The sequence below is a fragment of the Canis lupus genome, chromosome 35 (assembly GCF_003254725.2).
Source record: "Canis lupus dingo isolate Sandy chromosome 35, ASM325472v2, whole genome shotgun sequence".
Classification (NCBI taxonomy): domain Eukaryota; kingdom Metazoa; phylum Chordata; class Mammalia; order Carnivora; family Canidae; genus Canis; species Canis lupus.
Window position 1 is genome coordinate 3,783,789 of NC_064277.1, and position 12,510 is coordinate 3,796,298.

At 55.2% G+C, this 12,510-nt stretch overlaps 1 protein-coding gene and 1 long non-coding RNA gene across 8 annotated transcripts in view; one reads left to right on the plus strand and one right to left on the minus strand.

Moving 5' to 3' along the window:
• Window positions 1-11,055, minus strand: part of SLC22A23 (solute carrier family 22 member 23) — a 163,454-nt gene extending 152,399 nt beyond the window's left edge. The window contains exon 1 of one of the 6 annotated variants that reach the window (XM_025445525.3): window positions 10,012-10,706. In XM_025445525.3, coding sequence (XP_025301310.1) covers window positions 10,012-10,623 — 612 coding nt within the window. In that variant the 5' untranslated portion in view covers window positions 10,624-10,706. Of the gene's footprint in view, window positions 1-10,011 lie in introns of all 6 variants that reach the window. The other 5 variants (XM_025445527.3, XM_049106047.1, XM_049106048.1 and 2 more) reach the window with 5 other exon arrangements.
• The window catches only part of LOC118353379 (uncharacterized), a 66,896-nt gene continuing 64,582 nt past the window's right edge, over window positions 10,197-12,510 (plus strand). Inside the window, exon 1 of one of the 2 annotated variants that reach the window (XR_007408476.1) lies at window positions 10,197-10,333. This is a non-coding gene — a long non-coding RNA (uncharacterized LOC118353379). The remainder of the gene's footprint in view (window positions 10,334-12,510) is intronic. The other variant, XR_007408475.1, reaches the window with a different exon arrangement.

Genomic DNA, 12,510 nt, shown 5'->3' on the forward strand with positions numbered 1-12,510 from the left:
TGACTCAGCTGTTTGGTTCACTGCTCAGATAAGTAAACCAACTGTCTCACTTCTGGGGCAGTGTTTTCAAATATAAGAAGGCTCCATGGATCCTTCTTGCTGTTGCACACCTTGAGCGAACTAAACGTTCAAAACTAAATTGGCTAGGGCTTTGTGAAGCTGTTCCCTGGGAAAAAGAGACCCACAAGAATTATGTTGCACTTTTACTACAAGAAATCTAGAAAAAAGATACAAAGCACAACCTAAGAATAGAGAAGCAGAGAAGACACTGAAAAAAAAAAAAATCAGGAAGAAAGACTTGCAAGAGCTCGGGGATACTTGCTTAGCTCTGCAGCAGATAACAGCTGGCTTGGTGAAAGATGACAGGCTAGAGGTCACCAGAAGCACCGCGACTCAGAAGGGCCCACGTCTGGCCTAATGCTAGGCTGTCATGTGTTGATCTTCATAATTTTTTGAACAAGGGGTTCTGCATTTTCTGCATTTTGCACTGGGCCCTGCAAATTATGTAGCTGGTCCTGACCAGCAGAAGGGTTTGGAAAAGCAAAGATACTCACTCTTTGGGGGTGGGGGGTGGGTAGGGCGAGGGTGGGGGCAACGATTTGTAAGCCTGCTGCAGTCTCGTTCCAAGCTCTCTCTGTGATCTGGAGCTAATAACTGAGACCGTTTATCATTATTTCTAGAAAAGAAGCCTCAGAAAGAGTATCCTTGCCAGTTCCATACTAAGCTTAAGTGGCCAGTTAAGTTACATTCCGAGTCTTTGGGAAGAAAAAGAATGCTTTGTTTAAAGCATTTAATGGCTAAATTCTCGAGATTCGATTATTCTCGATTCATTGGCAAAAAGATTCGTTTCTAATCCCTTCCACGCCAGTGAAGAATAGCTCCTACCACCCCCATCACATGGTCTGGAGGAGACCCCCAGCGCGGGGTAACTGCATCCCCTGCTCTGCAACCTGCCTGGACATCTGATTTGCCCCCAGGAATCTGGAACTCACAGAGGAATGCTGGCCTCTGTGCCGACCGCTGCCCGACCAGGTAAGCAAAAGCCTGGACAAAGTCAGTCTGTAGGGGAACAAGCTGACTTCTGGAGATAGGGCTGGGAGCACATGTGGCTTCTGACAGAAGGGCGGTGGCAACAGAGTTCCCGGAAGACTTACACGCAGCCCCCACCGCCACCCCAATTCTCTGGTTTCAGATCCCACCTTAGCTTCCCTGAGCCATTCCTGCATCTTTCCCTATTTTCTTAATGTAATGTGAAATTTTTTTCATTATTTGCAACCAAGAGTCACACAAGAGGTCCTGCGGAATATAACGCTACGCAAACAGAGCGGCCTGGAGAGCCCTCGGGCCGTGTTCTATTCCAGCAATGGTGTATTTTAGGGGAAATCCAGTTAAATCAGTCAATACCCATCGCCTCTCTCTCCTAGAGATATAGGCCTTGCCAATCTCCGGGTCACTTGTTCGGAGGAAGGTCTGCCCATACATAACGAGCAGCACTGAGCAGCCTTGAGCATGTAAGGGACAAGCCTCAAGTCACAGATGACCAAAGTCTGAAGGCTGCTGAGGCCGGTCCCGGCCCTCCCGTGAGCAGTCAGCAAGGACAGCATTCGGGGTGGGGGGACCTGCCCTCCGGGGGCACCTGCTCCTGGGGTTGGCTCTGTGCCTCAACCTCCCTGCCGTGAGGTCCAGAGTTACCATCCACTCCCCTAAAGCTCCAGTTTCTCCCACCCGCTTTCACCAGCACGGCTAGCCCGGACTTGTTAACACGTTTAGCTCGCTCTCCATTTAATGGCATCATCTCAGGTTTCTGAGCCAAGGCCTCCGTGGGGGTGTGAAGCCCCCAGCAGAGCCCTGCTCCCCGTTCCTCGAGGTCGGCCAGGAAAGCATTTTCCTTTTCAGGTCCTCTGGAGCCCTGTGACCAGTGACCTGAAAACAAACCAAGCCATTAAATGGTCTTTTTTTTTTTTTCACCCGACTGGAGGTCCTCTTTGGTCAGATTCCTGAGGCCACCCTGGATTCTGGTGTCCTGTGTGAAGGGCACACCTGGCTGGCCACGTTATCAGTTTCGGGGCGAGAGGAGGGGACAGGCGCCTTGGAGAGCCCAAGGAATAAATCACCCTCAGGTGTGGCCTATCAGCTCCTCCCCACCTAAGTGTTTCTCAGATGACTCACTCAGCTGGTCCTCACCCCGCAGACAGGAGGGACAAAGGGACCCGAGATTCCCAGGCTCCTCAGGGTTTCCCAGGCACCTGGAGGGAGGGTGGTGGGCTCTCCCCAGCTGTCCTCATTCTGGCCTCACGACGGCCCCGGAGGGCAGGTGAGCGATGACCCACTTTCCTGATGAGCGTCCTGCTGCTCCCAAAGACAAAGCTGATGGAGTTGTACCTCCCACTGCCGGTAATATCTACTGGTCCCAAGCAGCAGCCCGGACCGGAACACACTCCCGCCAAACTGCAAAGCCCTTTCTCCTCTCTACATGGTATCAAATGCAGGTGAGCTCAGACATTTATGGTGAAGGCTTTTGTGGGTCAAAGACGAGGACGACACAGCCCCAGTGGGGAAAGGGGCAGGTGCCACTCTGGCCACCACACGGCTCGTGTCAGGACAGAGACACAGCCACGTGCTCGGGGCATGAAATGAGGATGAGAGACCTGAAGGAGGAACAGGGATTGGCTGGCTGGAGGAGGGAGGAAAGGGCGTCCCAGGTGAGTGGGCCAATGAGGCAGATGCAACAGAGGTCAGGGAAGGCGGCCCGAGAGGCCGTCGGCACAAAGCCACAGCACAGCCAAGCCCACCCTGCTGGGCAGCTCCTAACGGGTGTGACCCTTCTCAGGTGGCGACAGGAGGACCTTCCTGGACAGACCAGTTACAAGGAACGAGCCCAAGCGAATGGGCAGGAGCACCCACCGGCACTTCCCGGCCCCTGTCCCTGGTGGGGGCTGCTCCTGGGCAAGAAGACCCTGCAGGGTGAGGGGAACTAGGTTCTAGCCCCCCAAGAGCTGGTGGCTCTGGATGGGTCAGTGACACCCCCCACACTCACTCCAGCCTCAGTCTCCTCATCTGTAAGCTGAGGATGTTGGACTAGGAGGTAATATTATTCCCTAGTCATGCCTGGGACGATTTTTCACCTGGCATTCGGTACAGGGAAAGCTGGTTGAGTCAAAGTAAACTCTAGACTGATGGTTTCCCATATCAGGGTCTTTCGGCCTGGTGCAAAGTCCATCAGCACTCTCCCCCTTCAAGCAGGAGGGCAGGAGAAAATTCTAGAACACTCCAATGGGCCAGTGCTGCTTCCTCTCGATAGCCCTGGAAAGAGGCTCCAGGCCCACTTACCCCAGGTCGGGCCTGGACCTGCAGCTGCCTTGCGATTTCCCACAGCTCCCCGCCAGAACCTCTCCTTGGGCTGGCGGCCTGCTTCCCACAGCCCCAACCACCCAGTTTCCCCGGGACCTTTGATGAGGCTGTGTCTCCCCATCAAATGCTGTCCCCCCTGCCCTCTGCTTCTCCACAGGGCCCCATTCCCCATCCTAGGCCTCCTCACTTCGCCGGTCTGCCTTGCGGCCCTCCATCCCGACTCATCCTCCTAGCTGAGTTGGTTCACCTCATGGCTGGTGTTCTGAACGTGACTCCCGGCCACCCTCCCCACGTTCCCACCTTCACTGCCTCCTACCAGTTCTAAGCTCTCACATACCACAGGGCCCTTGCAACTGCCATTCCCTCTCCTCTCTCTCCAGCTCAGCCCTCTGATCTCAACTCAGATGTCAGTTGCACTCAGAGACCAGGCGGTGTAGGCCGGGCTTTTTGTTCCTTCATTTCCCTTTCTTTCCACATACTTAGCTCCGTGTGTAATTAAAGGATTATTATTAATTAGTTAAGGTGTGTCCCCCCTCATTAGTCTAGAAGCTCTATGGGAGTGGAGCTGTCTCTATCATTGTATCTCGAACACATAGCACAAAGCTTGGCCCAACAGAGGGACTCATCTATGAAAGGAAGGAAAGAAAAAAGTCTATAAAAAAAAATGGAAAGGAAAGGAAAGGAGTGGCCTGGGTCTCACTTAGTGGCATAAGAATCATTGTAACGACTGGATTGTCTGCAAAACCTTGATGTGTAGTGTTTGCCACTTGCATGGTGTAAATGTTCCCGCCATGGCGGAGCGGGAGCCACCGACGAGACATCCCTGAGTGCGCAGTTGGATAGAGACGCGCTGGCTCGGAGTCAGCAGAGGCCAAGCTGGCTCTAGCACACTGCTGGCTTGTGGTGACGCCACGGCTGACATTCAGAAAGCCCATCATGTTTTTAAATGACATCAACTTTTGACTCAATCCTACTTTGGACTGAAGACCAAAATGAATTGAGGCCTGCGAAAGAATGCTACAGACAAAAGAGGGGGTAAAAAAAAAAAAAAAAGAAGAAGAAAAAAGAGGTTTCACAGCTAGATCAGAATGAGAAGATGCAGAAAGGTGAGCCCCGCTGCCTGGGCAGGAAGACTGCTGTGCTGGCTCCCAAAGATGACAAGGGCTGCCCAACAACCATTTAGCTTCTGGTCTTCCCACTGGCGCCGCTGCCAAATGCAGCGCCGAGGACATTGTTGTAGCAAGTCAAAAGCTGCATGAAATGCTGGTTATATCCAGGGACCTAATATTTATTTCCCTTTCTAGCAATTTATCCTACTGGCTCAATAAAAGCAAAATGGGCATCTGCGACACCAAATCACAGAAGTACCAAGATCAAAAAGTATTGGGAGAAAGTAGGGGTTCCCCCCCAATATCCCAGGATGATGGAAGCCCTACATCTAACGCAAAACCCAGAAACTGTAACGGATAAGATTCATTTGACTCTAAAGAAACCAAAAGTTTCTGTGTAACACCACCACCATAAATAAAATAAAAAGACAAACAAAAAGCCAGGACAAAAACATTTACCAGACATCCAGAGAGTTAATTTACTTTATGCCTGAAGTACTTCCACAGAAACGTTTGTGTACTCCTCCCCCTCCAAAAAAAAAAAAAAAAAAAAAAAAAAACATACACAGGCAAAGGACCTCAGGAGCCAGTTTAAAGAAATGGAAGCAAATGGCTCAAAAAACTTCAGAGACGTGTTTAACCTCCTTCCTCACAAGAGGAATGCAAATTATAACAACAACCGAACACACTTCCCAGGTCAAACTAGGAGACACTGAAAAGTGTGCTAAGTCCTTGGTTGGGGAGGGTGTGGGGAACAGGAGCTCCAGGATTACTGATGGAAGTGTAAATTGGTAAGATCTCTAGGGACAGCACCGAACAACATCTATCAAAATTAAAATGTCGCAACTTTGACCCTCCACTTCGAAGAATTTCACGCATGCCAGATTTCATTATATAGTACACAACGGCAAAGAGGGGGGAAACCACCTCAGCGCCCCCTTATTAGGTGCCTAATGGGGTCAATTACGGCCTGCCCACGCCGTGGAGGACTGCTGCTCGGACACCGTGTCACCGACGCGGACGGAGGGGCTCTCCACGTAGTGACAGGTGCGCATCCCCAACACTGGTGGCGACAGGCACAGAACAATGCGCAGATCATGTCATTGTTTGTGAGAGAAAAATATACAAATGAAAATATACTTGGGCTATTTCTAGAAGGATACATAAGAAACTGGTAACCATGGTTGCTTCTCAAGAGGGAAGCCGGAGGCAGAGATGGCAGGCAACGCCACTTCTACGGTCTGCTTTCTGCACCACGTGCATGCATTCTCTATCAGTTTCTAAAAACAGGCATAAAGATGTTCACCGTTGTGTTGCATACACCAGACAAAATAAGTAAAACACCCCTAGGATGACCTGACACTGGGTTATTTTTAAGATATTACTATTGCAATGAAATTGTAATTATTTTTAATCCTAATTAAATTGTACCGAATCGCTTTAAATACTTTTAGACTTGAGCCCCAGAAAAAGAATACAAATTACTTCCCAGGATATTTAAACAACCCTCAGATGTACTTACAGGATGAAAGCCAGCAATCTTTGAGACCTCATGGAGAACAGAAGAAGGAACAGAAGATTGGGGACAAACGTCCCAAACTTTATATATACAGAAAGAGAGTGGACCTTAGAAAGTTGAGCGGCGGACACTGATTTTTTTGGCTACACTCCAAGGACTCTTCAAGGAAGTGGTGAGCGTTGGAAACCAAGGGGGGGTTCACTCAGGACAACGCAGGGTCATGATGCAAATTATTAAGAGGAATATTGCAAGGTCAGCAGCATGGTTTTTGTTTTTTGTTTTTTTAACCTCGTGTAAAATCTTTGACAATCCGAGCCGCCAGCGGATGCTGGTGCGGGGACAGGGAGCCATGTCCAGCCTGGGTCCTCCCAGAGCCGACCTCTAACTGACTGCAGAACTCTGTTAGCATTTGTTTCAGGAAGGCACGGCAGGGAGATAAACCGCGGAAGTATGAATGTCACTAGGAAGTTGAACACAGGGCTCAAGGTACACAGCACCAGGCCCACTCAGGCATGTGTTAACTGATTATCCAAGATAATGCTCTGTGTGCAGACCGGCCTTGGGTTATTCAGCATTCTTAACAAAAGGAAGTAACATAATAAAAGGAAACATTTGGAAAACTTTATAGGGTCGCACGAAAAGAAAGGTGATATTATTATCATTATTATTTTGAAGGCACTGAAAGGTTTGGAACAGATAAGAAATACCGAAGACCAAGGCGCACGACAGAAATAAAGTAGATCCTAACAGGAGAGATCTAATAACCCAAAACTGTTACGATGAGGCCTAAATCGTGCGCCACGTCGCAGAAGTGTAGCCTGAGAAATCCTGGACGATGCAATCCCATAAAGATTTGGTGCCTGTGGTCTCCAGATAGAAGCAGCTTGTCATGTTTACTGAAAGCCTTCATGCATCAGCTGCAGGCTCCGTCAGAGGAAGCCGAGTGTCCGTCCACGCTCTTGATTAGAGACACGGCGTCCTCCAGGCTGTGTTCTCAGTGTCCCGTTAAAGAGACGCATATGGCAAGTGCAGCGATCGGTATGGCCGACTGTGTCATGTGTGCAGCGGCTGAAGTAGCTGGAGACTTTTTAGCCGGAAAAGAAACCTGGGTATTCTCAGATAGCTGGACATGTATTATGTAGAGGAAAAAGAACCCGTCAGGGGAGCAAGCCATACAAAGAGGCGTGAGGTGACCTGAGCTATATTCACCCAAAAGCACGCCTGCCTGCGAGGAAGAGCGACTGCGGAGTGAGCCGCCGAGCCAGCGGGGCCCTCTCCTCCCAGCCTGGAGGGGGGTGCCCATGTCAGGGATAGTAATCAGGAGGGGAGACAGGCTTGTCGGCCCCAAGATCCCTTTGAACTATCATAACTGGAGATTCTAACTGGCTTGGCAGATCCACCTGTGCAGGTGCTACTTACAGCCTACAGGTGATGGGCCGTAAAAAGTATAATATGCAATACATATATATACACTATATAGCAGGACATGCGCATACATTAATAATATGGATTTATAATACGCTGTCTTTGTAATACGACACGTACTCATAATAAAACATACACTCATAATACGATGTAACGTACGCCCGGCAGTTTTTCTGTATCCCCTGCCCACTGCACACTTGGGGACAGAAGGAACAGGACCCAGACTGGAGCGGCACATACAGGCTGAGGGACACCTAATGACAAGGACACTGCGTGAGTTTATCTGCAGGTGGATCGATCGTGGTATGGAGTGGGGAGAGAGGGTACAAAAGGCAACGGCTCAGACTCTGAACTTTCATCCACTGGCGGAAGGTGAACCTTTCTGCTTCTGCTCTTAGAAACGAAGCTGACGGGCACCTGACCTCTAGAACTGCACCCATCACGGTACACGTTCCGTATTTGTACACCTGATACAGTGTCCAGTGCCCACAGCCAGCTGAAGCGATATGGGCCTCAGTACCTGCCAAATGCGCCTAACGAGCTCCTCAAGGCATTTGTCACGGAATAGAACATTGTAGAAGGACAGTCCTTTATTTAGATCTTATTTGTGCGTGAAAATCAATATGTCCTTTCTAGCCTTTATCTTGCAAGAAAATGTGTCTCTGTTGTACCGGGGTCTTCAGCTCCCAGTTTTGTCCCGCCAGCTACAGGTAACGGTGACGTAGCCACGAAGCAGCCCCAAAACATAGTGCACCCATTACTGCCATCTTTGACTCTCCTGAGTGCTAATTTAGAAAAACTGTCCAGCTCTCCACTGTGCCTTTAAAGCCTGTTTTCAAGGACTATTTTAGTTCTCTCATCCTGCCATCCGTGGCAGAGTGTGAATAGCTGCTCCTGGGTCCCCACCACTAGGATAATGATGCTCTATCCCACACCTCCTAACTTTCAAGTTCCCTTCCCCTCTGACCTCAGGACAGAGCACCCTCTAAACACATTGGCTTTGATCTCTATTATTCCTCCTCTCCTTTAAAAAGGGGTTTAAAGTATTTGAAAATGTTGCCAAATCCTTACTTTCACAGACATACAAAGGGTATTAAAATAGTCACTGTAGTCATTGTTCTGAATTTTTCCATGCTGGTAACAAAAAACAAATGTTGCCCAGCGCGGATGGGAAACAGAGTCACAGCAACACATTTGCAAAGAAGCTCTGGAGCTGGGGGGTGGGGTGGTGGGGTGGGGGTGTCAAGGTGAACCGAGCCTGAAGGATCTTCCCCATTAACAGCTAATCCTGTCAGTTCCCACAGGACAGATCATTTCTTGCCAGGTTGGTACAAGATTAAAACAGTGATTATGATGATGTAAGAGTTTCATCTTACACATCCATGAGCTACAACTGTTTACTAACACTCATTTTGGGGCGGTGGGGCGGCGGGGAGGGGGGGGGGAAGCACACGCACATTGTCAAATTTCAGTCTCACATTTAAACAAAGCACTTAAAACTCTGCCCGGCTGCTGCCCAGAAGGAGGGGGAAGGTCTACACTTACTTTGAAATGCAAATCAGTCATTTAAAACACAGAAGGGGCAAAAAAACACACATTGCTTAGCAAATGGCTCTCACACGTTTAAAAAAAAAATCGGGAAATATAGACATGTCAGGGATTGATTGTCTAACAGTGCCCAGTCTCCATTTTTTCTGTGGGCCCCACATCTCTCAAAAAACACTGCTGCTCCTTTTCACACAATGCGATACCCCTGCCCGAGGGGTTCCTCTGGACTCCGGGCACGGCGGCCGTTGCTCAGCCGAAGCTTCCCAGGGGCTCAGTGTTTCAGACAAAAGCAGCTGCTGTGTAAGAGCCTCGGTGTCAGGGAAGACAAAACAAATTCCTAGTTTCCTTCCTGTCCTCTAGAGAGACGCCGCTCAAGTCGCGAGGAAACATTTGAGGGGACACTCGAGTGGCAAAATGTGAAGTCGATAAATACCCATCTTTGGAGCGCAAGGAGCGGGATGAGGAGGGAACAAGATTTTGCAAAAGCTCTTTGCTTCTGCGGCTGTAACTTAGGGGGAGGCTTTGGCCGCCTTTAGTCTGCACACCCAGCCTGGGTGCAGAGGCCGCGCGCAGAGCAGCACACCTGGGGCCACGACAGGGCTGTCCCGAGCAGGTATCTGTGTGCAGGAGGCGGCTGGCCCGGGCCGCGGCCGTCAGACCCGGAGCCAGGCGAGCGCTGGGCAGGCCGGCGGGTCGGCGGGTCGGCGGGTCGGCGGCCTCACCTTTCTGCAGAGCCGCCCGGGGCCGGCGGGAGCGAGCGAGGGAGGGTGACAGCTCGCAGGGGAGGGGGGACGGGGCTCGCCTTCCAAACGTGCACCGGGGGCCGGAGCTGGGGTGCGCACTAGCGAGGGCGCTGGAGCCCCGTGCAGGGCTGGGAGGCGGCGTCCCCGGGGGAGGCAGCGAGCAGCCCCGCTCCCCACCCAGGGGCCAAGCCTCGGCGGGTGCAGGCACGCGCTGGCCGTGGGTGGCGTCCCCTTCGGGCACCCTGCGTGCCCCCGGGTGGGGTGGGGGTGGGGGTGGGGGCCGGGGGCCGGGGGCCGGGCCGGGCGCAGCCCTTACCTTGCTCACCACGTTTTGGACGAGGCCGGTGCGGATGCCGTAGTCCCACGCGTGGCAGTCGCAGTGGGAGGCGTTGTCGGGCCTGTCCGGGGGGGACGGCAGGGGCGGCGCGTCGGCCCCGCCGCGGCTCGCGTTGCCCGGGGGCGCCCACGGGGCGGGCGCGGGGGCGGGGGGCGAGGCCGCGGGCCCGGTCCAGTTGGCCGCGCCGGGGACCCCCGCCGGCCCCGCGCCCTTGCCGGCCCCGCGGCACCAGAAGTTGGGCTGGTCCAGCAGGAAGGAGTCCGAGAACTGGCTGAAGCCGATGAAGAGCGCGGGGATCCAGGTGAGCAGCACGAGGGTCCTCTGGTAGCCGCCGCCCAGGCCCCCCAGGAACGGCAGCACCGAGCCGTCGTAGTCCAGCAGCAGGAGGCTGGGCGCCGCGGCCGCGCTGCAGCCCGGGGGCGCGGGGTGCGGGGCGGGCAGCGGCTGCAGGTCGCCGGCGGGGCCCGCGCGCCCCCCGAGCGCCGCCGAGGCCGCCGCGTCCCCGGGCGGCAGCGAGCCGTTCTCCTCGGCCGGGGGCGCCTGCCGCCCGGGCCCGCCGCCCGCCGCGTCCCGCCGCCGCTCTAGCGCCATGGCCCGGGCCCTGGGCGCCCGCAGACGCGCATAGACGCGCCCGGGCGGGAGGAGGGCCCCGGCCGCGGACGCGCTCGGCCGCCGCGGGGCCTCAGTGCGCCCCCATGCCGCGGCCCGGACCCTGCGGCCCCGCTCGGGCGGACGGCGGCCCGGGCCTCAGCCGCCGCCGCTCATCGGCGCCGCGATCTCCGGGGCTGCGCGCCCGCCGGGAGGCGAGGGCGAGGGCGAGGGCGAGGGCGGGGGCGGGGGCGGGGCGGGGGCGCGCGGCCGCTCCCCGGGAGCCCGCGACGGATCTGCCCGGCCTCGGGCGCTCCCGGAAGCCGCGAGCTCGGGTCCCCGCTGCCCGGCCCGCCGCGCTCTCGGGCTCCGGAGCCGGCCGCCGCCGCCGCCGCCGCCGCCTCCTCGCCCTCCGCCTCGCCCTCCTCCGCCTCCCCCTCCTCCTCCTCCCCGGCCCGCCCCCTCTCCCCCCGCCGCGGCGGAGGTAACCGCGGCACCTGCTGCGCCCCGCTCCGGCGCGCGAGCGCCCCCTCCAGCCGGGCCGGGCTCCGCGGCGGGGGGCGGGGGGCGGGGAAGCGGGGAAACCGGGCACCCGGCGGCCGCCGGGCTGGAGGATCCCGGGCTCGGGCGGGCTGCGCGCGGGGCGAGGCGGGGGAGCAGCGCTGGAGACACGGGGGCCTCCTCCGCGCGTCCTCCTTGGCCGCGCTCTGCGCTCTGCACCCTGCACCCCGGGTCCCGGCGGCGACCTCGGCGCGCTCCAGGGGGGGCCCGCTCCCCGCCGTCCACGCCCTGCTCCCGGAGCCCCAAGTGGCCGGCGTGTCGGAGCAACACCCTCGCACTTTCTTTTTTTTTTTAGATTTTTTTTTGGGGGGGGGGTTCAGATGATGGTTGATTTGTGTGTGTGTGTGTGTGTGTGTGTGTGTCCGTGGCAGGAATGCGCATCGGCCAATTTTCAGGCCGCCGGTCCCCGGCTCCCCAAATCGCCATTTCGCCCCCGCTCCCAAACGCGTGCGGTGCAAGCACCCCGCCAGCGCGAGTTACACGGCGCGCACCGAGCCGCGAGCCGGGGTGGCCGCCCCGCCCCCGCCCCCGCCCCCGCCCCCTCCCCCTCCCCGAGGTCTCGAGTTCCAGTCTGCAACGCCAAGTGCACGGGCGCGCACATCCACATTCACACACACACGCACACGCACACGGAGCCGAGGCTCTCCCCCCTCTCCGGGGCTCCTGCTCGAACCTTGCCCAGCCCTCGCTATATAAATAACACCAGGCCTGCGGCAACCCGCTGCATTAGCATATTCCCCCTTGCAGGAGCGAGGAGAGCGCGGCACCTCTCACCCCGGCGGCCCCACATGCTGGAGACATTTCGCATTCTGGGAAGTTTATTAATGGGAGTCTTAGAGCAGTCCATTTCCAGTAGGATTGGGGGAGGTGGGGGGGGGTGGGGGGAGGTGGGGCGGTTGGAGAATGTGGAAGACAGGCTCTTTCTTGCTTGACAAAGGGACACACTCTGGGCTACAAATGCTGAACGCGTTCGTGTGCATTTCCATCATTTGCTTATATTTTTAACCTGTTTGTGGGCATCGTGCGCTTACTACTAAAATACTGGCACATGGGGGAGGATTATTTCTGAAGTCTGTTAGGGGAGTTGGGCCTTGGGGATGGGAGGAGGTCATGGACTTGCCCAAGTGGCTGACAAGGGGAGATTAGATAACTGTGGGCCGCAAGGGGCCCACGGGGCTGCAGAAGACGCCAAACCTCTGAGAAATGGATGTGAAAACCTGCACATGTTTAAAGAGCTTTGAGGGGGGCGGGGGGGGGGGGAGGTGATAGGGCACATTGTAATGATTTCTATTCCAAATTCATATTATTTATTACTTTGATTTTTTTCTT